The sequence below is a fragment of the Panicum virgatum genome, chromosome 1K (genome assembly GCF_016808335.1).
Source record: "Panicum virgatum strain AP13 chromosome 1K, P.virgatum_v5, whole genome shotgun sequence".
NCBI classification, from domain to species: Eukaryota; Viridiplantae; Streptophyta; class Magnoliopsida; order Poales; family Poaceae; genus Panicum; species Panicum virgatum.
Window position 1 is genome coordinate 51700972 of NC_053136.1, and position 22809 is coordinate 51723780.

Here is a 22809-nt window from a genome sequence, read left to right on the forward strand (position 1 = left end):
TGCACCAGAGGATATCAATGACGACGAGAAGAAGCAAGAAGCTTTTCTTGGTGGGCTTAACCCTGAAATCAGGACCTTGGTTGAAGTCACCACCCACTGTGACTTTAATGCTATGGTCAACAGGGCCATCACCACTGAGAGAAACAGGAAGGCAGAGCTCAGTGAGCGCAAACGTCGGTTTGAAAGCAAGAAGCCCCAGCAGTTGGAGAAGTTCCAGAGGACCCAGTATCCGGCTCACTCAGGCCCAAGGAGCCAGGGTGCCTTTTCATTCAAAGCGCAGCCCGGTTCTTTCCAGAAGCCCACTCAGTCAGCTCCTGCTATGAAGACCCAGAGTACCTTCCGCACCCAACAAACTGGCGGAAGTCAAGTAACCAATGTGAAGACCTGTTTCCACTGCCGCGAAGCCGGACACTACAAGGCAAACTGTCCGTATCTCAATCAGCCCGCCCCTTCTATTTTCTCCAACTCTGTTCAAGGACCAAAGAAGCCGACTGGAGCCAACCATGCAACACCAGCTAAGAGCCAGCAGCAGTCCTTCGGCAAGGCAAAAGTGAATCATGTGAATGCTGAAGAAGCAGAGGATGCACCAGGAGTGATTCTCGGTGAGTTTCTGGTCCAATCAGCTCTAGCCTCAGTGCTTTTTGATTCTGGAGCATCGCATTCCTTTATATCCTCCCACTTTGTGGAAAAACATGATATACCTACTATAGCCCTTAAGAGGCCACTAATAACCCGTTCCCCTGGAGGTCATATACCTTGCCACTTAGGTGTCTTAGATATCCCTATAAACCTAAGTGGGGTAGTATTCCTTGCCGACTTAGTAGTCCTTACTTCCAAAGGGATAGATGTCATACTCGGTATGGACTGGCTCGCTAAGCACCGAGGAAACATAGCCTGTGCCGAGAGAGCAGTGACAGTCACCAACCGCCAAGGGTTAACAGTCACACGCCAAATCCAGCCTAGCCTGTCAGACTCCATGGTGAACCACATCCAAGCAGAATCCCCAGAAGAGGTGCCAGTAGTTCGGGAGTTCGCAGATGTGTTCCCAGATGAATTACCCGGTATGCCTCCAGAAAGAGATGTAGAGTTCACTATTGACTTAGTCCCTGGAACCAAGCCTATAGCAAAGAATGCCTATCGGTTAGCAGCCCCAGAGCTTGCCGAGTTGAAGAAGCAGCTTGAAGAGCTTCAACAAAAGGGATTTATTAGACCCGCTGCTTCTCCTTGGGGAGCCCCAGTGCTCTTTGTGAAGAAGAAAGATGGAAGCATGAGACTTTGTGTGGACTACCATGATCTGAATGCAGTCACCATCAAGAACAAGTACCCTCTGCCTCGGATTGATGACCTGTTTGATCAACTGAAGGGAGCTAAGTTCTTCTCCAAGATAGATCTAAGGTCAGGTTATCATCAGCTCAGAGTGCGACAAGAGGACATCTCCAAGACAGCCTTCAGGACCCGTTATGGCCAGTATGAGTTCACAGTGATGCCTTTTGGTCTGACTAATGCCCCTGCCTTTTTCATGACCCTCATGAATAAGGTGTTTATGGAGGAGTTAGATCGATTTGTCGTGGTATTCATAGACGACATACTGGTCTACTCTAAGAGTGCTGAGGAGCATGGACAACATCTCAGAATTGTGCTGGGAAAGCTCAGAAAACACCAGTTGTATGCCAAGTTTAGCAAGTGTGAATTCTGGCTGCAGAGAGTCAGCTTTCTGGGTCATGTCTTAACAGCTGAAGGTGTTGAAGTGGACCCAGAAAAGGTCAAGGCAGTATCAGAATGGAAGCAACCAACCTCAGCCTCGGAGATCAGGAGTTTCTTGGGATTAGCCGGCTATTACCGGAGATTCATCGAAGGTTTCTCTAAGATAGCCCGGCCTATGACTGAGTTACTCCGGAAGGACACGAAGTTTGTCTGGTCTGAAGCTTGTGAGAGAAGTTTTCAAGAGTTGAAGAGGCGACTAACTTCTGCCCCAGTGCTAGTTTTGCCAGATAATAAGAAGAGCTTTGTCGTTTATTGCGACGCTTCCCGACAAGGATTGGGTTGTGTGCTTATGCAAGAAGGAAGAGTTGTAGCTTATGCCTCAAGACAATTGAGAACACATGAGCAGAACTACCCCACCCATGACTTGGAATTAGCCGCAGTGGTGCACTCCCTCAAGATTTCGAGACATTATCTGATTGGGAATAAATGTGAAATCTACACGGATCACAAGAGCCCGAAGTACATTTTCACCCAGTCAGACCTCAACCTTAGACAGAGAAGATGGTTGGAGTTGATCAAAGACTATGATTTGGAAATTCATTACCACCCTGGAAAGGCTAATGTGGTGGCTGATGCGCTCAGTCGTAAAACATATTGCCATCACTTAGTCACACAAGCCCCAGAGCTGAGTGAAGAAATGAGGAAGTTGAACCTAAGGGTTGTACGCCACTCTTGCAACTATAACCTTAGTGTCCATCCCGTTCTGGATGATCAGATAAAGGAAGCTCAAATGGAGGATAAAAGATTGGTATGAATTAAAGGTCGCAACAGTGAAGGCAAAGCCCCAGATTTTAGAGTAGATAAAGATGGAGTCTTGTGGTTCAAGAAGAGATTATGTGTACCTAAGCAAGGTCATTTCCGCAGGACCATCTTGGATGAAGCCCATAATTCAGCCTATTCCATTCATCCCGGCACTACGAAAATGTACCTGGACCTTAAGGAGAAGTATTGGTGGAATGGTATGAAGGGGGATATCGCTCGATTCGTCGCTCATTGTGATGTGTGCAAAAGGGTTAAGGCAGAGCATCAAAAGCCCAGTGGATTACTCCAGCCGTTGCCGATCCCAGTATGGAAGTGGGATGAAGTTAGTATGGATTTTATCACCGGTCTACCAAGAACCCAGAGCGGTCATGACTCAGTTTGGGTGATTGTTGACCGACTCACTAAAGTGGCACACTTCATCCCAGTGCGTACCACTTATGGAGGTGATAGATTAGCCAAATTATATATTGAGCGTATTGTGAAGCTGCATGGAGTACCTAAGAGGATTGTGTCAGATAGAGGCACCCAGTTCACTTCGAGATTCTGGAGCAGGTTACATGAAGCACTTGGTACAAAATTGGACTTCAGTTCAGCCTATCATCCTCAGACTGATGGCCAGACCGAAAGAGTTAATCAGATCCTTGAAGACATGCTAAGAGCATGTGTTCTTACTTATGGCAAAAATTGGGAAGACAGTTTGCCATATGCAGAGTTCTCTTACAACAACAGCTACCAGTCAAGCTTAAAGATGTCGCCGTTTGAAGCCCTCTACGGAAGGAAGTGTCGCACACCTCTCATGTGGACCGAAGTCGGTGACCGCATTATTGAGGGCCCAGATTTTATTAAAGAAGCAGAAGACAAGATAGCAGAAATTAGAGAGAATCTAAAGGCAGCTCAATCCCGCCAGAAAAGTTATGCCGATAAAAGAAGACGTACTCTCAGCTTCAAAGTTGGAGACTATGTGTACCTTAAAGTTTCCCCAATTCGCGGCACACGCAGATTCCAGGTACGAGGAAAGTTGGCTCCACGTTACATTGGACCTTTCCCAATTATCAAGAAAGTGGGAGCGGTAGCCTATAAACTTTAGTTGCCAGCAGAGATGTCAGATGTACACGATGTATTCCATGTGTCCCAACTCAGAAAGTGCCTGCGAGTACCAGAAGAACAAGTGGCCCCAGAGACAATCGACCTGCAGGATGATCTCAGATATCAAGAGGTACCGGTAAAAATTCTGGACACTGTGACGCGAAGAACCCGCAACTCAGAAGTCAGGATTTGCCTAGTTCAGTGGAGCAGGCATTCGGAAGCAGAAGCAACTTGGGAGAGAGAAGACGCGCTCCGAGCCGAGTTTCCCAATCTCTTTAGTGGTGAAGCTGAATCTCGGGGACGAGATTCAACCTAAGTGGGGTAAGTTTGTAACATCCCTAAAATTCACTAACCAAAAACCACTCGAATTTAAAAACTATTGCTAAACTAATCTCTCGAGCTCAAGTCCTTAGTCATCTAAACTCCATCTCTTTCCTAATCACCTCCTAATTATTTTTTTTCTCATAATCTTCCAAGCAACCAATCGCCTCCACCTCTCCTGATCTCCCTTCCCTCTAACCTACCAGCACATAGGCATACACACACGTCCAAGCAAGACACAAGCACGACGCACCCCTGCATGCACGCAAGCTCATCAGCTAGGCAAGTTACCCACGCAAGAGTCACCATGCTCGGGCAGCTCACTCCTGCAACCACACCCCTGCAACTCGCACGCCACGCCTCGCCGCGGACCCCGCCGCTCCAGCCTCGCTCATGCTCACAACACACTACGCGCTGCACCCGGCACCATGCCGTGCCACCCCACGCCACGCCTCCACCCCGCTGCAGTCTTGCTCGCCGGCCATGTCGTCTCGTCGCTCGTGCCGTCAACGCTGCCATCGCCTCAGCTACAAGCTCAGCACTGTGTGTGTTGACGCCGGGCTGCTGCACCACACGCCGTCGCCCTTGCTGCCGCTGCCCTCCACGCCTATAAAAGATCGAGGCCGTGCAGAGCTCCGCCCCAGCCCAAAGCTCGCCAGTCCGCTTCGCTCCGCTTGCTGCAGCAGCTCTCAGTCATCCCTCCCCTCCACTCACGAAACCAAGCCCCGGCCATCGACCCTCTCCCTGAGCCACTCTGCGCCAAGGTAAGGTCCTAGCAGCTTCTCCACCACCAGCTCCACACACACCCCATCGTTCCCATCCCAACCTCCCACACCTGAGCCGAGCTCGACGAGCTTCTGGCGCCACGGCCATGGCTGTCACGCGGCCGGAACGACCTGCGCCTCACATGCTCGAAGTCACCAAAATGGAACGCCCTCGCCCTCCTCTCTCTCCCCGTGCTCTCGGTTCCGAGAACGGTGGCCGGAGCTGCCGCCGGCTCGAGCTCGAGCAGCCCTGCCATGGCGTTGTGGCAGAGAAGAGGAACGCCGGCTGCTGTTGTCTCCTCTGTTCCTCTGAGCATGTATCGGCTTGACTCTATCTGAATTAAATCACAGATGTTGGGCCGTCCGGAGGAAGCTTTCACGCCACACAAGCAGCCCACGCAGCACCTGCTGCACGCCACACACTTAAATCAATATTGTTTTCTATTTTCGGAATTAATTAAATACCCAATCTTACAACTATAATATCTCATCCATCCGAACTCCGATTCACTTGATTCTTCTTCCTAAATTCATCTAAAATCAAACTCTATTTAATACAACAATATTTGTGAGATGTATTGATGTATGTTTACTTTGCTTGTATGATTGTTTGCGCACGACTCTGTCGAAATAGAATCGATTCCGGAGGAGAGGCCGGAGGAACCAGGAGACCCGGAAGCCGCCGCCGCCGACGCGTACGTAAGCGAAGGCAAGTCTCATCGATCCTTTACGTTGATCATGTTTGATCCTAAGTGAGGTTAAATAAAACTTGATAGACATAGGGATGGCATGAGATGAAACATTGAGAGAATGAGAGAAACCACTGAATGAAGCCATGTTGCATGTTGATTTACTGCCAGACCTGCATGTTATCAGATCTTGTTAAATGATGAAACTGGGTTGATAATGAGATCAGGGCAGTATGGGATGTGTTGGTGCATGCGCTACCGTGGTGGTAGACATGCGACCGAGCTCTGTCATGGTGACATCTCGGGTTTGGTTGGTTATGGTTGTGGCTGCCCTGATGAACCTTAAGGACCGTGTGTTGTGGTGCCATCTCACCTAACCTACTTTCAGTACGACCACATGAGCTTGTATGGGCAAGCCTTAGCCTAATCCCACTGGCTAACCTGGTAGTCGTCCGAGGTGGTTATGTTTGGGGTGAGACCTGGATTGGTCAAGACCCGGGGATTTGTGGGCGACTAGTCGGGGTTGAGCCACGGCTGGGTGTCGGCTATGACGGAGCCGTCTCTGGACGGTGAAGTGCGTGTGGGTAAAGCGTGCAACCTCTGCAGAGTGTACAATCCATTCGAATGGTCCGTGTCCTCGGTTTGGACAGGTTACGGTGTGGACATCTCAACTAGATGAGCCACCTAGCCTATGAGATGGATGACTGGTTGGGTTACCTTTAATATTACATTTGTTATTTATCCTAGTTGATTAATGGACCCTTGCATGTTAATATGTAACTCCCTCCCCGTAAGGGTGAGGTGGGACTTGCTGAGTACTTTCGTACTCAACCCTTGTTGATCATTTTTTTCAGAGGATCCTAACTTCGTTCCTGAAGATTACGAGTAGATCGCGTCCGCACCCAAGGTGATCGAGTGGAGCCGTGATGGACGAAGAGCTAGTCTTGCATGTCGTTATGCTAGTTGTTATCCTATGGTTGTTCTGTGTAGCTTTGTGTTGTCACTTTACCCCTCGTGTACGTGTTGAATAAAGCTCTGTATGACTCTGGACTCCACTTGATGTAACATGTATTATGCCGCAGACCTTATTCGGTAATTAATACATGGTTTAGCCTTGATCTTCGGGTCGGGGCGCTTCAGATGCCATGATGCATGATATAATGCATGAACTCCTATGGAAACTTTCAAATGCAACTGAAAGTTCAATGACATGATGCATGAGCGTCTTACGTTCTGCCCTTCTCACGAAACCCCCATATACCCCACTCGATCACTACTTACTACATAGGGCTTGTGCTAGCTAATACCAACCATACCACTAAACGACTTTTACCCTAAATTAAAAACTCATTTTTAATTTACAAACCCTTAAAATTAGTCATGTTCGTACCACCCCGATGCGTTTCGGCTCTGATACCAACTGTGACGGAACCGCTAAATTAAAACTCTAAATTAAGCATAATGGCCATCATTTGAACACATCGGGCATATTTGCTTAATGGTTTAATTTGACGGTCCTTTCTCAACCCACGGCCCGATCGAAATAACACCGGTAGTCCCACGCGAAGGCGGGAGCAGATGGTACAAGCACGACAATTACTTGAAAATATAAAGAGGTACGTGCGATAGAAACTTTAAATTTTACAAACCGAGTTCAAATATACAAAAGCTTGCATAATTTACATGAATTAAATAATTTACAACTATAACCAAAATTCAGAAGGATAAGAAAAACTATAAGTACATTAACCTCACTAGTTCAGGTTCATTACAACTGATCAGATCGGTACACCTCACCGGTCAGACCGGTGCTCAACGGCCTACCCCAACCACCGGTCAGACATGTCCACTGACCGATCAGACCGGTCTGAATAAAACTGAGGGCTGCACACTCTGCCCTCAAGTGTGCGACCCGCCACAGCCCTATCCTAAGGGTCTCTCTCCACGACCTGCCACCTCTCTGCATTGCGGCAGATGAACTTGGCACAGCAGGGGCAGAAGTCACCGTCCTGGGGTCCTGAAATAATTTGGGTAGCAACAAACCCTGAGCATCTAATACTCAGCAAGAGTTACCCGACCAGTGGGTATAACTTAGCCCATATACCTAGACATGCAAGGCTTTCTGGCTGGTGGTTGGTTTTGCAAAAAAAAAAGCGACTAAAGTAACTCCTTACTTTCATTATTTTAGCTCTAGATTCTATGTAAATCAACCATAATCTAAGCATTTGCATAACCCAACTATAGCAAACATGGTAGAGCATTAAATAATAGTGCAATGTACTCATCATCATATATATAATCATCCTGCTATCATAAAACTACGATGTGACACATTTGATCAAGGTGATCATATCCGAAAGCGACTGATGGCGAATCGATCTGATTTAACCTTGCAAAGTGAACCTAACCAACACGGCACGCGTATGCCCCGTCAGACCATACACACCAACCATTCCCCTCCCCGCCTCGAACTACAGGAATCAGTCCAACGACATATGGTCAGCCAAGCTCAACGTGAGACCACCAAAAGTAAATATATGCATCCCTATTTCTCCGCGACTACTCAACTACCCCAGGAGTTGGGTGCGGGTTCCTGTACTTTCGAAGCAAGGCAGTACTCGTCTTATCGATTTCGACTACTTCCTACTCCCGGCATGCGGCTAGCACAATTCAAACATGATCAGCAGGGCCAACAACGGTACGGTCCTTAACTGACTAAGACGGGACTAAGACAACCAGGAACCCTGTCCTGCTGCCATACCTATATATCATCATCAATTCCCGTCCGATCTCAAATTTCCATGCATTCTATATCAATTTCAACAGCTCATGTATTGGAATATAAATATATCTCATAACTCGCGAGTAACCGGAAATTACTCGACTTCTAAATATCCTATATCTCGCGAGTGACATGAAATCACTTGACTTCTACCAAGAACTATTAAGTATAGCATTTCTATCGTCCTATACATACTAGTATAACTCAAGGAAATCTAAGGATCATGCAACTAGAGTTCCAAAACAATTTCTAAACTTAATGCACATGTAATAGAGACATATATAGGTGTCATAATTTGAAATAATAGGACATGCACCGGGGCTTGCCTTCTGGCTGCTGCTCAGTACTAGGGTGAACTAGGCCTTGGGCCGGGTGCTCACAAATCTCCTGCTGCGGCGCTTGCTCTTGCGGCTCCTGTGGCTCCGCGATCACCTCATAAACCACCCCCTTCGCTGCGGATGCTACACGTATGCATATGATATAAGCCAATGTAAATATGATGTGCAACTTTAAAATAAATAACCATTGAACGAGTATACTACTAATGATTTATATTACTTCAAGCATTTCTGATAAAAAAACCGGTGGCACCGGATTTCCAAAACCGGTGGCACTGGTTTCGGCACCGGTCAGGCTAAAACCGGTGGCACTGGATTTACCAAACCGGTGGCACCGGTTTCGGCCTGTGGCGCACAACTTGGTGCGCAATGCCCAGAACGGAAGAAGGGTGGGCTTGGGAAGGTTGAGGGGGATGCTGTGATGCTTACCCCCATGCTTAGTTTGCACGACAAAGGCCGGAGAATGGAGATCGACGCATGAGGCGAATCTTCAAGCGGCCACGTTGGTGAGGAAGTGGTTTTGGCCGTGGAACAGCTCAAATGAGCTCGGGGATGGGTGGAGGACGAGGCAAGGTAGGTTTGGGTGGGAGGAATCGACGCACGGTGACCGGAGACGGCCGGACGGCGATGGGGGCGGCTCAACCTTGAGCTAGGGCACAGGAGGAGGAGGAGAATGGAGGAGAGAGAGTCACGGCGCCCAAAGGGGATAAGTGAGGCGGGGATAAGGCGACGTGGCGCATCCTCGGCGCAGCTCGCCGACGGCGACGCGTGACACGCCGAGATGCGTGCTCTGTCCCTGACCCGCGGAAAAACCGGTGGCACTGGTTTCCAAAACCGGTGACAGAAAAATGCTTAGCTAAGGGTTTTGGTCGTGTAAGTTTAACTAATGGCCGTGATTAACTTAATTCTAGGTGATTAACACCTGAGATGTTACACAACTTCTCGCTGACTGCAGCTTCAATAATAGTTCACTGCAAAGTCAAGCGGGTGCCACTGCTGATCATGCCCAATGGCGAGCAGATGATCGCTGCGGTTCTTTAAACAATGTGATCTTCAAGAAGTGCACGCATTCTGATCTGTTCCTTGTGAAGGACTACCACACGACCTGCTATTTTCAATGGTTTTTCTGAATCCCTCTTGGAGTAGCCCGGGCTCGTACAGTGGACGCGGCACCCAGCAGGCGCACATGTTTGCACGCCGGGTGATATCTTCTCAGGATCCATTGGTACGCGCCACCACTCTCGTATAAATGCTGCAGAGTGAAGAGTGGTTCGTTCGACTGAGATGAATTCAAATTCAGACATCCAGTGGCGTTCCTTGCCACTAGGCTACTGCCCCCACTGGAACGAAGCCAATACGGGAGGCAGACAGGAGCTCATGGGCATAGACCGCCACACGAACTGGGAGTGGGAGGGCGAGGGTCTCTGGATCTTGTGTTCTGCGGCGAGGTTGGTGGGCTGGTGGCCGTAGTGGCGGCCTCTTTATGCACGCCGATGCAAGACGCCATGGGTTGGTGACTTGGTGCGGCAGATGCCGCGTTCCAGGACTTGCCGGTCGTGGGAGGCATCCATTCAAATATAGGTGGTGCTGCCTCTGCCTCTGCCTGCGTGACACGATCCCACATCTATCTGCCAGGATGTGTCAGGCGAGATGCCTGATCGTAATTTTCACGGGAAACATGCTGCGATCGCCACGAAAACCACTCCATTCCAGTCTTCCAGAGACGGCATCGGTTTCATCTAACGGGAGAAATTCAGAAAATCAGCGGGTGGAACAGTTAAAATGTCACTTTTGGTGGAGCAGAAGGAGCTGCTTTATTGATTGCGTCGGGAATCACGGCCACCAGCGTCCACATCATCCGTATCGAGCGCGTGACTGCGCAGTGCGCATCGCTTGGAGTACAAGGCTGCGTTTGGAAGTTGGAATTGAACGCCGTAATCGTGAATTGGAATTGTACACGCCGCAATTCACGTGTTTGGACGGCTTCCGCATTGACAGCCGGAAACCTCCCTCCAATGCCGCGAAATATTGGGCCAGTGCGCGGACGCCCGCCCACAATTCGGAGACCTCCCGCCCCGCATTGCTCGGTATCTTAATTCCCCCCACTCCCCGCGTACCGGTTCGCGACAAAAAAAAAAGAAAACGCCGACGCCGCCCCCTCCGCGGCTTCCTCTGGCGGGCGTCAACAGGCGCTGGGCGGACGGCCACCTCGGGAGGGCGCCGTCCCCTCCGCCGAAGGTACCTGTCCTCCAGCCCTCCTCCAGCAAACCTCCGTCCTTTCCCCTTCTTCTTGGTAGACCATCTCTCTCCCAATCTCCCCTGTGTTTCCCGGATCGATTTTTGTGCAGCCAGTTCAGATCGATCCATGGCGCCTTCCTTCTCCTTGGATGTTTGCCTAGTCTCTCATCCCTGCAGATCCATGTCGCCTCCCCATTGCCCCCTTCATCATCTCTGGCACTCATTTGCAGCAGAGATGAAACCCTAAAACTCTGTTTTCTTTGAAATTTCAGGTTAATTCAGCGTTGGGTTGCTGGTCTAGATGATTGAAGGTATGTGATGCCTAATTGTTGTGTTTTTATTGTATGTCATAATGTTTATGAACATGTCAGATCTCGAGTTGATTTCTTATATAACTAAAGAAAATGAAAGAAGAAAGAAGAGAGGGATTGTGTTGACAAAACTATACTTTGAGTCAGTGGTTCTTGGGCTTGCATATCTTAGTTCACAGAGGGCACCAAGGGGTGTAGGGTGCTTTAGCAGTGATGAGCAGTTGCACAATTATAGGAAGTATTTGCTTAAAGAGATGTATGATCGGTCTGATGTTACATGCTACGATAAGTTGCGTTTGACTAAAAGAAACTTCCATGATTTGTGTGCCATATTGCGGGAAAGGTTTGGTCTGCGTGACAGTGTATATGTTAGTGTGGAAGAAAATGTTGCTATGTTCTTGCTAGTAGTTGGACATGGTCTAAAATTGAGGTTGCTTCGTTCAGATTACAAGTGTTCTTTAGAGACTATCAGTAGGCACTTTTCTGATGTGTTGACTGCTATTCTATCTCTAAGTGCGGAGTTCATTAAGCTTCCTGATCCTTCTATTCAACCACCTGATGATTACAAATGGAAGTGGTTTGGCAATGCACTTGGAGCACTGGATGGGTGTCATGTTGATGTGTGTGTGTGCCTGTGGCTGACCAAGGGAGGTACAGGAACAGAAAGCAACAAATTAGCACTAACATGCTAGGTGTGGTTAATTGGAACATGAAATTCTTGTATGTATTACCTGGCTGGGAGGGCTCAGCTTGATTGGAACATGAAATTCTTGTATGTATTACCTGGCTGGGAGGGCTCATACATGTACAACATGATATCTTATTCAAACTCTTTGAGGTATACAATTCATAGGTTTGTGCATCCAAACAAGAATTGGAATTGGTTGCTACCCTTGATTCCAGCTACACATTACATATGCATCCAAACAGCAGCATTGGCATTGTAATCCATTTCCATTTCCAGTCAGCTTTGGCATTCATAATACAATGCAATTCCTCCAGCTGAAAGACAACTTCCAAACGCAGCCCAAGGGAGTTCTTGGCCAGGACCCCACGACTTTTTGACTTGCAAGGATTTAAACCAAGCGCAAGGGGGTGTCAATCATTGCTTGATGATCTCCAGCATCGTTGTTCCTCTGTAAATCTGCACTCCAGGCTAAGTTTACCTGAACCATCTTGCAGCTTCATACGTGCAAAAGCATCGGCAGCTTGTAAATGTGACTCTTCAGGCTCTGTGAACCCCCGTGGCACGAGTAACACGAACACGCTCCAACGTTTCTTCTTCATCTTCTCCTGTTGCGAGGAGGCTCCTCAGTCCTCCCTCTCCCAGTCCCGGGTCAAAGAGACGATAAGCCGACAGAGATCGTGCGTGTGTAAAGCCGATACCCTCAGCGGCTGCCGATACGTGCGTGCGGACAAAAGGTCAGGCGCTGCGGCGCGTGGATGGGAAAGAGAGGAGGAAAAGGTGAAAGTTTATCGTGGAAACCCGATGCGAGCCGAATGATTGGGCGCGGCACGCGGAGCTCGGTTGGATTTCAGACGAAACGAGCACGAGCACTAGCACTAGCACTAGCACTAGCACCAGGCTCTCGGCTCGCATCCGCCACTCGTATCCTGATCACCTCTCGTCCACTGTCCTCCGTCCGCACCCCCCGGGGCTCTCGCCGGCCACCCACCACCCCCCGCCCAAATCATTATCCTCCGATCCGCCCGATCACTGATGCGACATCCAACTGTTTGATGATGGTCTCGCAGTCCGATAGAGTTCGTAGGGTTGAGCGTGGGGTGCGTGTAGGCGAGCATCTGCATCTGTAATGTGTTTTTGTAAATAAAAGGTTGGTGAGCTGTTGATTGGCAGCATTAGTAATCGAGACACGCTAACAGCTCAATTACCTCGCAACGCTGCCAGGTTGGGAGCTCTGGTGACCACCGATTTCTAAATTGCAGAGCTGGATTAGCTCACCCTGAAGAATTAACAAGCATATCTAACCGGGCCGTCTGATCGAGGTTAACCTGTCGCCGAAGGACGAGATGAGGCCATGCTCGCATGACGCAGCTTTTTTTTTCTTTTCTTTTCTTTTCTAGTGCACGGTATCCGTCCACACCTCTCTTGATCAGCAGCTAGCGTCGCTCCTAGATTAATTCGGAGGGATAACTTTGATTAGTGTGTTCGGCAGCGTCGGAACGCTAGCCTCCGAACGCCCTGTGATGTCAGCGGCATCGTTCAGAATTGCAAATCTGGAATCGAGATGCTTCCGCCGGCTCATGATCCTCATCTTGAACTTGCACAACTGCAAGATACAAACATGTCGCGTCCGGGTTCTTGGGCGAACCTGGATTCTAGCTGCTCGCACGACGTGCGTATGATGCAAGGGTAAAGGTTACATGAAAAAAACTTCGAATTCGAAGCCGTGGTCAGTAATCCATCTCGTACGTTGCCACACTTTTGCTATCTCATCACCTGGCTCCTCGTGTAACCGTGGCCACAAAATGCCCCCCTATACGATCGTATTGCGACAGTTCGGAAGGGGATTTTTTTGGAAGTAGACGAGACGCACCGCGCACCATCATCTCCCGTCGCGCGACACGATGAGACGGCCACATCCTTTTCCTCCGCTCGCTCTTGTTTTGGGCAGGCAGGAGGAGGAGGCACCACCCGAGCGAATGGCGACCTCCGCGACACGAGCCCGGCACGCCAGCGGCGTCGCGAAATGCTTTCGGTTCGCTTGCCCAAAACCCGCAGCGATCGACCTGACCCCCACGTCGGTGCACGCGCCGCGCATGCAGGCGTGCCCTCACACGGCACTCAGCGGCCCCGCGCGCGGAGTGCGCGGCGGCGCGGGCGATCTGACCGTTCCCTTTCGGCTCGCGTCCACTGGCCACCGACCCGAAACGATGGACGCGCCGCGTTTCACGGCGCGGAGCCCTCGCGACTCGGCGCCGCGGCCTCGCGCGGTCGCCGGCCTCCGACCAGAACCGGGGGGGGGGGGGGGGGGGGGTGGCGCGCGCTGCGCATCCGCATCCCATCCCCGTGCCGGCGACGGCGAGCGCGTCCACGCCGCGCGCCCGTGCCCACGCCGCTCGATCCCGTCGCTCGAACGCGGCTGAGATATTTCGTCCGTTTGCCTGGCCAGGAGGAATCGCGAGGGAGCGATTCCCGCGGTCGTCGTGCTCGTCTCGTCGCTGCCCTAGCACCCGGGGCAGAATTTATGAGGCGTGGCGTGGCGTGGTGTCCTCGAGTTCCTGTCGGCAGGTCGCAGCGGCACGCACCGGGCAGGGAGCAGTTTCCCTTCCCTGTCAGAGAAGCCTCGGATGGGCAACGCGACGCCATGGCCTGTCCGGCGGCACGTTGCTATCGCCATTGCAAATTGCATGCGCAATGGCGCATTAATGTGCCCAACACGCATTCGCGTCCCTGATGAGCTGTTTGACCGGTTTAAGCAACAATTTCCTTTCTTTCTTTACTTCTTTCTTTTTCTTTCTTTTTCCCCCTTTATTACCTTCCCCTTGATGCCTGCTTGCATCTACCACTTGCAGGTTCCAGCATCCGATCCTCAATGAAACGGCACCAACATTACCATGGGCACACGCACACCTGTATTATTGCGAGGACTAATGGTGGCGCATCCAAAACCACACGAACAGTGATGACCCGGTCCTCGGTCAGCACGGAAATCGACTGGGAACCAACAAAGTTTGAATTTTTCTTCGTCCCGCCATATTTTTCTCCCTCCGTTGCTCTCCGCGAACTGATTGATGGTTTTGTTTCTCATATTTTTTCACAAACTAGTTTTGACGAAATAGCGTTAGGAGAGGGACACTCTACTATACTATCACGTGGCTGTGGAGACTTTGGAACCATGATTAGCCAATAAGTAACTCATTGGTTGTACAGCTGCACGTAGCTGGGCCTGCAACTTGGTTATATAATTGGGGAGGTACACGATTTTTTTTAAGTAAGGGAGGTACGATTCAAACTTGTCCTTTTTGAGGTCCAAATCAATGGCGCCCACAAGCTCGTCAGCCTTTGGATCAAGAGTTCTTACAGCACCAATTCTTTCCGTTTGAAAGCAACATCATCATCACGAGGGTGCCCAAGATAAATACTCCTTTATATACAACAGCCAAACTTCAGATATCAAAATACATACCCTGTTCTCCTTTATATTGTCCTAAAGGCGCAGCAAACGGTAATGCAAAATGTAGTCCCTAATTCACCCAAGCTTAAGATTTGTCAGAATGGAAATCTTCTTTTTAAAACAAAATCAGAATGGAAATCTTACTGCCCTTTTAAATCTTAACAGCATACGTTGTATCGCTCCATTCGAAATAATAATTCATCTGATTTTTTAACTTCAAATTCGATCACTCGTGTGTGTCAAAAAATTTATACAAACATAGTCAAATTTAAGCCATTATTTAATAACTTTTATTATAAAGTAAGCCACAACAAAAGAAATGATATTTTTGCACAAATTTTAAATAAGATAAGTTGTCAAATTTGAAGTAAAAAATAAACGAACTATAATTTGGAACGGAGAAAGTAGTAGTAGAATAAAATATTTATGGGAAACCATTTTACATGTAACGAATTTGCTATTTTAACCCTATCAAAGGCGTGTGAAAGTTAATCAGCAAAACATCATCCTCCAACTTAAAAAATCTTTCCTTTTTAACTCTTGGTGCAAACGAAAAGCCAAATTCCAAAGAACAAACAAACAAAGGGCGCCACCATTGGCAAGTCAATCCAGCCCACCATCCCCCAACCCCAATCACACGAGAACCACCTACACGGGAGCACACGTGGCAGATCACGACTGGCTGCGACTTGGCGCTCGCGCGTGCTTCCTCGCGTGGGATGACGCCAGTCGCCATGGACGGATGAGAGCTCAGCCAACAGCCTTGCTTTCAAATTGCATTTCTAATAATTTTCAGAGGGCGCTGTTTAGCTGATTAATCTAATCATTTTGTGCTAATCCTCCGCGGAGAAGAAATCGCAATGAACAGCGAGGAAGAGATGCTCGCTTGGCTTCGCGTGCACGGCCTCAAGCCTGGCACTATAAAAGGCCCTGGCCGCCAGAGCCCTTCTTCCCCAGAGAGACGCCTCAACCCACCCCACCCCACAAGAACACGAAGCCACATCCCCATCCCACTCCACCCACGGTGAGGTTGAGCGATCCGAGCAGATCATCCGCGACGCAGCAACAGGTTTGTTCTCTGAACTCTCTGATTCTTTTTAGCAGCAGGGACGCTTGCACAGCACAAGAAAGGTCCGGTTCAAGAAGGCTCTTCCTTTGGGTTTATTAGAATCCTCAGAGGAAGTTTGTTCTTGGGTTTGGATTTTTTCTCACCTCATCACACCTCTCCTAGGAGGAACAGAGATCCAGAGAACCTTTTTTCTCTTCTGGATTCTTGCCGCCTTTTTGGCCTTCGAAAGAGTTATTTTGCAATACCCTTCTTGTTCACCAAACCTTTTTTCTTTGCACAAACATCGCTGTTTCTCTACTTTTATTGAGGAACGGCGTTGATTTCCAAACCTTTTTTCTACTTTGATTTTGCATAAAAAAGCTCCTTTTATTTCTTCCCGTTTTCAGTTCTCCCACCCCCTGATTCTTCTTCTAGCTCCATCCAAGCTTCTCCAAATAGTCATAATGGCCGCAGCCATAGATATGTACAAGTACTACAACACTAGTGCACACCAGATCGCCACCTCCTCTTCTTCGGATCAGGAGCTCGCGAAAGCACTCGAACCTTTTATAACGAGTGCTTCCTCATCTTCGTCTTCCTCCCCCTACCACTACTACTCGTCCTCTTCCGCCATCACCCAAGATTCTTACTTGCCTACACCCTCCTACGTCAACTTCGCCACCTCGCCTCTTCCCACCACCGCCGCCACCTCCTCGTCGTCTTTCTCGCAGCTTCCTCCACTGTACTCGTCGCCGTACGCTGCTGCTTCGGCGGCGTCGGGCGTGACTGGGACCATGGGCCTGAACCAGCTCGGCCCGGCCCAGATCCAGCAGATCCAGGCCCAGCTCATGATGCAGCAGCAGCAGAGGGGCCTGTACCTGGGCCCGCGGGCGCAGCCGATGAAGCAGTCCGGGTCGCCGCCCCTGGCGCCGGCGCAGTCGAAGCTATACCGCGGCGTGCGGCAGCGCCACTGGGGCAAGTGGGTGGCGGAGATCCGCCTCCCCAAGAACCGCACGCGGCTGTGGCTGGGCACCTTCGACACCGCCGAGGACGCGGCGCTCGCCTACGACAAGGCGGCGTTCCGGCTCCGCGGGGACATGGCGCGCCTCAACTTCCCAGCCCTCCGCCGCGGCGGCGCGCACCTGGCAGGCCCGCTCCACGCCTCTGTGGACGCCAAACTCACGGCCATCTGCCAATCCCTCGCCGGGTCCAAGAGCGGCTCCCCCGACGCCGAGTCCTCGGCCGCGTCCCCGCCGGACTCGCCCAAGTGCTCGGCGTCCACGGAGGGGGAGGACGAGTCGGTCTCCGCCGGCTCCCCGCCTTCCCCGACGCAGGTGCCGCCCGTCCCTGAGATGGCGAAGCTGGACTTCACGGAGGCGCCGTGGGACGAGACGGAGGCCTTCCACCTGCGCAAGTACCCGTCCTGGGAGATCGACTGGGACTCCATCCTCTCGTGAAGAATCAACTACTACTACTATAGTAGTAGTAGTCAGTCAGCTCTGTGTAATTTTCATTTGGGTTTTGCAGCTGCGGTGGCTCGATGGCATTTTAGACATCGGCCATGGCGGCTGCAAGTAGCAATGAGTAACTAGCAGCTAGTAAGTCGCCCAGTGTTGTGATGATGTAGCAGTCAGTACGTGTTAATCTCCTGGTTGAGCTGCCGGTTGTTTTTTCTCACGGCACGGCCAGTCGAGAAGGTTAAGTGTAATCCCTTGTTATCTGTTGCAGCTTAATCCATGTAGCTTATGTACGTACCCATGTGTGATCAGTGTTGTGATGTTGTGCATCTTTCTTGGTCTTGCATGTATGATTTGTGCACCTCTGACTTGTGATCTAAGCAGCCTGTCCAGTTGCAAAGTGGAGATGATGCTGGCTGCAACCTCTTGGAAACAAGGCAGAGCTGAAGATTTTCATGTTGCTTGCATTTATCTGTACTACCACAACTCAGCATGGAAAGCTTATGATTACGCTTTCAAGGAACTTCAGCGTGTCAAGTAGTATGAACTGTCAAGAAGGGATTTCAGCGTGTCAAGTAGTATGAACTGTCAAATGCTGATGAAGGTGAAGTATGATAGGGAGAAGATTATTGTTTACGCTACGGAGCTCCAACATGCCCACCATTGAATAGAGTCCCAGCCGGCTACATATTGCTACAGCTCCATGCTCTGATCGAGCTAGGACCACTGCCCAGTCATGATCTTCAAAGAAACCAAACCAGGGAAGCACATCTGATTAGTGCGTTAGGTTGATCCGTCCGAGTCCGAGACTAGCTTCTTCAAGTCTTCAGCGTTCCACGCATGCAGTCAGTTAGCTGTAACTCCTATAATTTGCCGGCGACCTAGGAGTAACTAGTCACCAGCTATAGGATTATTCAGCCATCTACCACTACCGGGACCTCGACGATTGTGGTTTGGTTAGGATGCACACGAGAGCACTAGCCGGGGCGCCCATTCACCGTCCAATTTTCTTTTCCTATTCCAAGACGGCCATGCAATTTGCGGCAGAAGCATCCGGAGAACTGCCGGCCGAGCCCATCAGCAGCATTTCTCAAGCTTATCCCCGTGAAAACGACCTGATGGCCGCGGCGGACCAGCCAATCCTCATCGCCTCCGCATCCGACGGCCTTTCCCTCCCACTGCCACTGGACGCGTTTCTTTAATCCGCTTATCGAAGTCGCCGGCGAAAGAAAGACGAGCAAAAGGAGAGGCCGCAGATAATGAGGCCTCCCCAACCAACGGCCTCTCTAGTCTCTACGAGGGGGGCGCCTAATCTCTCTGTCCCTTTGTTCTCATTCCTCCCAGCAATTGCTGTGCAAAAGAACCAAACAACAGTTGATTGTACCTCCTTCGAAATTTGCCTGAAAAAGATGCCTAAATGACCGGTGCAATTTCTCGACAGCTCTGTTCACACACAAAACTAAAAAAGTTTCCATGTTCGTTCAGAGAGAATTTCCGCTGCACTCCCATCCATAGAACTACTTCTTCCATCGAAAGTAGTATTGGTGACTTTGCCTTCATCTGGGTGCAATCTTCTCGCAGCCACTCATAGTTGCAGCTAAGCCAAAATATACATCTCCATGCTTGACAACCAAGCGCACACACATGTTAGGCTGTTGCGCTCCTCCTTTATTCTTACCCGAAACCCAGGAACAAAGAGAAGATAACACGCACAATACAGTAGAGAATTCTCTCCATCACAGCAAACAAACGGCATGCCTTTTTGGCGCTGCCCATTTGGCATGACGAGGCACCAGGGAAATGAGGGAAAGCAAAACACGGCGAGCGGAAATAATCGGGGAGATATGGGCGGATTTGATGGGATTGAAAAATGCGCCAGAGTCCGGAGGGCATACGATGCTTTTCACATCGCCCGAATCCGCCGTAGCTCTCGTACAGTCGTACTCCTTACTAGAGAGTAGAGAGGGGCCGTCAGAGTCGCGAGGTGGACCGGCAAATATCGCTGCGGCCTCCGGCCTCCGGCGTCCGGCGTGCCTGCCTGCCCAACTTATTTGGCTCGCTCTCCGCCTCAGTCCCCGGACTTGTCCGGCGGTTGAGTCCGCCAACTGCAAGATGCGAGCGGCCGTTCCATGATAGGGTACCGGCACCGGCACCGGAGCCAGCAGAGCACTCGTCCAATCGGCTGGCGTCAATCAGGTTCTAGAAGCGCAATTGGGTTTCTCGGCCACTAGGATGTGATGTGCTTATTGTCTGTTACTACCTCTTAATCCTTCAGTAAACAACCTGCAGTAACCATGGATATGAATGGATTAACCTACAGGGTCAGGCGTCAAACGTGAGGTGCCTGCGACCCTCCCCCCCCCCCCCCCGACGCGGATGGCGTCCCGTCGGGCCCACTACGGGCGGGCGCGGCTGTCGAGCGCGCGCTGCTGGTGCGGCGCCACATGCGAGCTTGGGCGTCGGATCCGGGCCTCTGGGGACGGATCCGGTGCTCTGCACCCCGGATCTGCTGCGCGGTGGCGTGGCCGTGTCGTCGCTGTCGGGGCCTCCGATGGCTTGTGGCGGAGGCAGCTGCGGTACCAGGAAGGGCGGCGCCATGGGTTGGGGTGCGGATCCGTGCAGGTCTCGTGGGCTCGCCTCCGCCCCCCTCCTTCTCCAGCGTCGCCTACCGCCGGTGGGTTGCGCTCGCTAGCGGGCCCCCTCTCCTCCGTTGGCCCGGTGGCCGCGGCCTCCGTCCGGGTGCCGCCCTCCACGTCGTCTCGCGGCTTGGCTGATGTCGGTGGCCTGGGCCGGTGGCCCTTTGGACTACTCTGCTTCCACCGACGCCGACAGCCCAGGCGTCTCGGCCATCCCGGCCCTGCAGCTCGCCTAGCGCCGCCTCCGCCTCCGCCTCCGCCTCCCGCGCCGGTGCCTCCCCTCTTCCCCGCGGGGGCGAGCTGGTGGCTCCACCACGGGGGCGCCGCACATCGTCCACGCCACCTCCACTCCGGTCGTCTCCCTGCACTCCGAGCCCCCCCATTGGCAAGTACCGGCATCCTCCGAGGATTGAAGATTGAGGTATAGGCGAAAGCCATTTTCCGCCTATGCGGGCCGATGACGACGACGTCCTCGGGACGCCGTCTTCCTTCTTGAAGGCGTCATCAAAGGGCCTCCTCTTCCTTGCGCCATTGCCACGGGTGACGACCGTTGCTCCACCGCCGTCTTCCACAAGTGTCCGCTGTTGGTGCCTCTACTTCGTCAACGCTTCCTTGTTGTTGGAGATACCATATCAAATGCTGGGCGTCGCCATTACTGGCCCTCCCTCCTTTGGGGCTTTCTCCCCCCGAAGGGCGTTGGATGCCAGTATGCGGTGTTCGGATGAGCCCCCACTGGTATTTCCATCAGCTGGAAGGGAGGTCGTCATTTCCTGTGACGTCTTGGTCAGGCTGCACCTCCCCACCCTTATCCCCCATTTTGTTGGCAAGCCCTCCCAGTTCGTTGGAGGGTGGCCACAGGACGGCGTAGTCGCGACGGGTGTGGTGGTGGCATTTTGGCTATGGTGAACCTGGCAAGTAAGTATCTCGGCAGTGGCTCCCTCGGAAGACCACCACTCCCCCCTTCGTGTCTGCAACCCTTTTACAAGCCTATTGGTGCTCCTTTGGATTCTGCTGCTGCTCCACAAGTACCAGCTGCTGGCGCCTCTACTTCGTCGGTGCTTTCCTTGTTGACGGGATATCAAAATCAAATGCCGGTCGTCACCTTTGCCGGCCTTCCCTCCTTTGGGGCTTCCTCCCCTCGAAGGGCGTTGGATGGCGGTATGTGGCGTCTGGATGTGCCTCATTTGGTAGTACCGTCAGCTCGAAGGGAGGTCGTCGTTTCCGGTGACATTTTGGTCAAGATGTTCCGCTTACCCTTAGCCCCCATTCAGTCGGTAAACCCTCCCAAATCGTTGGAGGGTGACCACAGAGCGGCGTAGCTGCGAGGGTGTTGTGGCGTCACTTTGGCTGTGGTGAACCTGGCAAGCAAGTTGTTCGGCGCTGGACCCATGGACGATTGGTAGAATACATTTGGTGTACTCTTGAGCTATATTAGAATTTGTGATGTGTCCATGTAACCTCTCATGTATTTTCTCTCTTTTCGGTCTAGCCGACCTCACGTTGTTCTCCCTCGGCTTACCGAGATAATCTTTGTAAGTGTCATTGTAATGGTTCCGTCTCGGAGCTCTTTCGATCAATGAAATAGTAGGTGGGGATCTCGCCCCCTTGAATTTGTTCAAAAAAAAAAACAAGATGATCCCTGCTGTCCCTGTTGCTGATTGGCAGGAGGCAGGGCGCTTGGAGCCCTCCACGCTTTGGAATTTTAACTGCCGCGCCACGCAGGCGCTTCTCCGGCAGACCCGGCGCCATCTGCCTGTCCTTTCCTGTCCCGCACGCCGTAGCCATCGTTCTCCCGCTGAAAAAGGGGAGCTCGTGAGGTGGCCGTGCCGTGCATCCTGCGCGGCTCCGCTTGCAAAGCACGCGAGGTTTAGGCCCCGACTCAGCGGCGTTCGACGATCGCGACACGACACCATGCGCATGCGGAGCACCTCGTAGAGAAATTCCAAGGGAGAAAGAAAGTGGCGGAGAATCCGATTCGGAGCCTGCTGCAATCTGGCCCCGCGTTCGGGCTTCGGAAGCTGCAGCCCACGTTATACGGGGCCCAGTTGTCCGAAGCAAAAGGACTCTCCTGGGCCTGAAGAGCTTTACGGCGTGTGCGCCGGCCGGCTCAGTATCGTGTCGGCCGAATAAATTTACCTGTGCCAAGTTGAATCCTGGGCCCTTAGGTGTGTGCTGGCTTGGATCACGGAGAATGGATCGTCATCGTGGGCTCAACCGTACGGCCCATCAAAATTCCACAGGCCACATTTTCGCATGCACCGCAGATCTGTTTTGGCGAGGGACTTTATTCTTCTTCCAGGAGATTTTTGTCGGATCTGATTGCGATTTTCCAATTCATCAAGTGCAGGAGATTTGACATGACGCTGTTTGTATGGTATCTACATTTTCATATTACATGATCTGTCAGCAGGAGATTTAACAACGAAGCAAGATAAAAAAAAGAATCAAATTAGGGAAATGTAGCGTTTCATGAT

At 51.2% G+C, this 22809-nt stretch overlaps 1 protein-coding gene across 1 annotated transcript; it reads left to right on the forward strand.

Annotated features, from left to right (window-relative positions):
- Positions 1–16131: 16131 nt before the first annotated feature.
- LOC120642076 (ethylene-responsive transcription factor RAP2-13-like) lies at positions 16132–18010 on the forward strand. Its single transcript, XM_039918473.1, has one exon. It carries the CDS (start codon positions 16707–16709, stop codon positions 17697–17699), a length of 993 nt encoding a protein of 330 aa, XP_039774407.1. The 5' UTR covers positions 16132–16706; the 3' UTR covers positions 17700–18010.
- The last annotated feature ends 4799 nt before the right edge of the window (positions 18011–22809 follow it).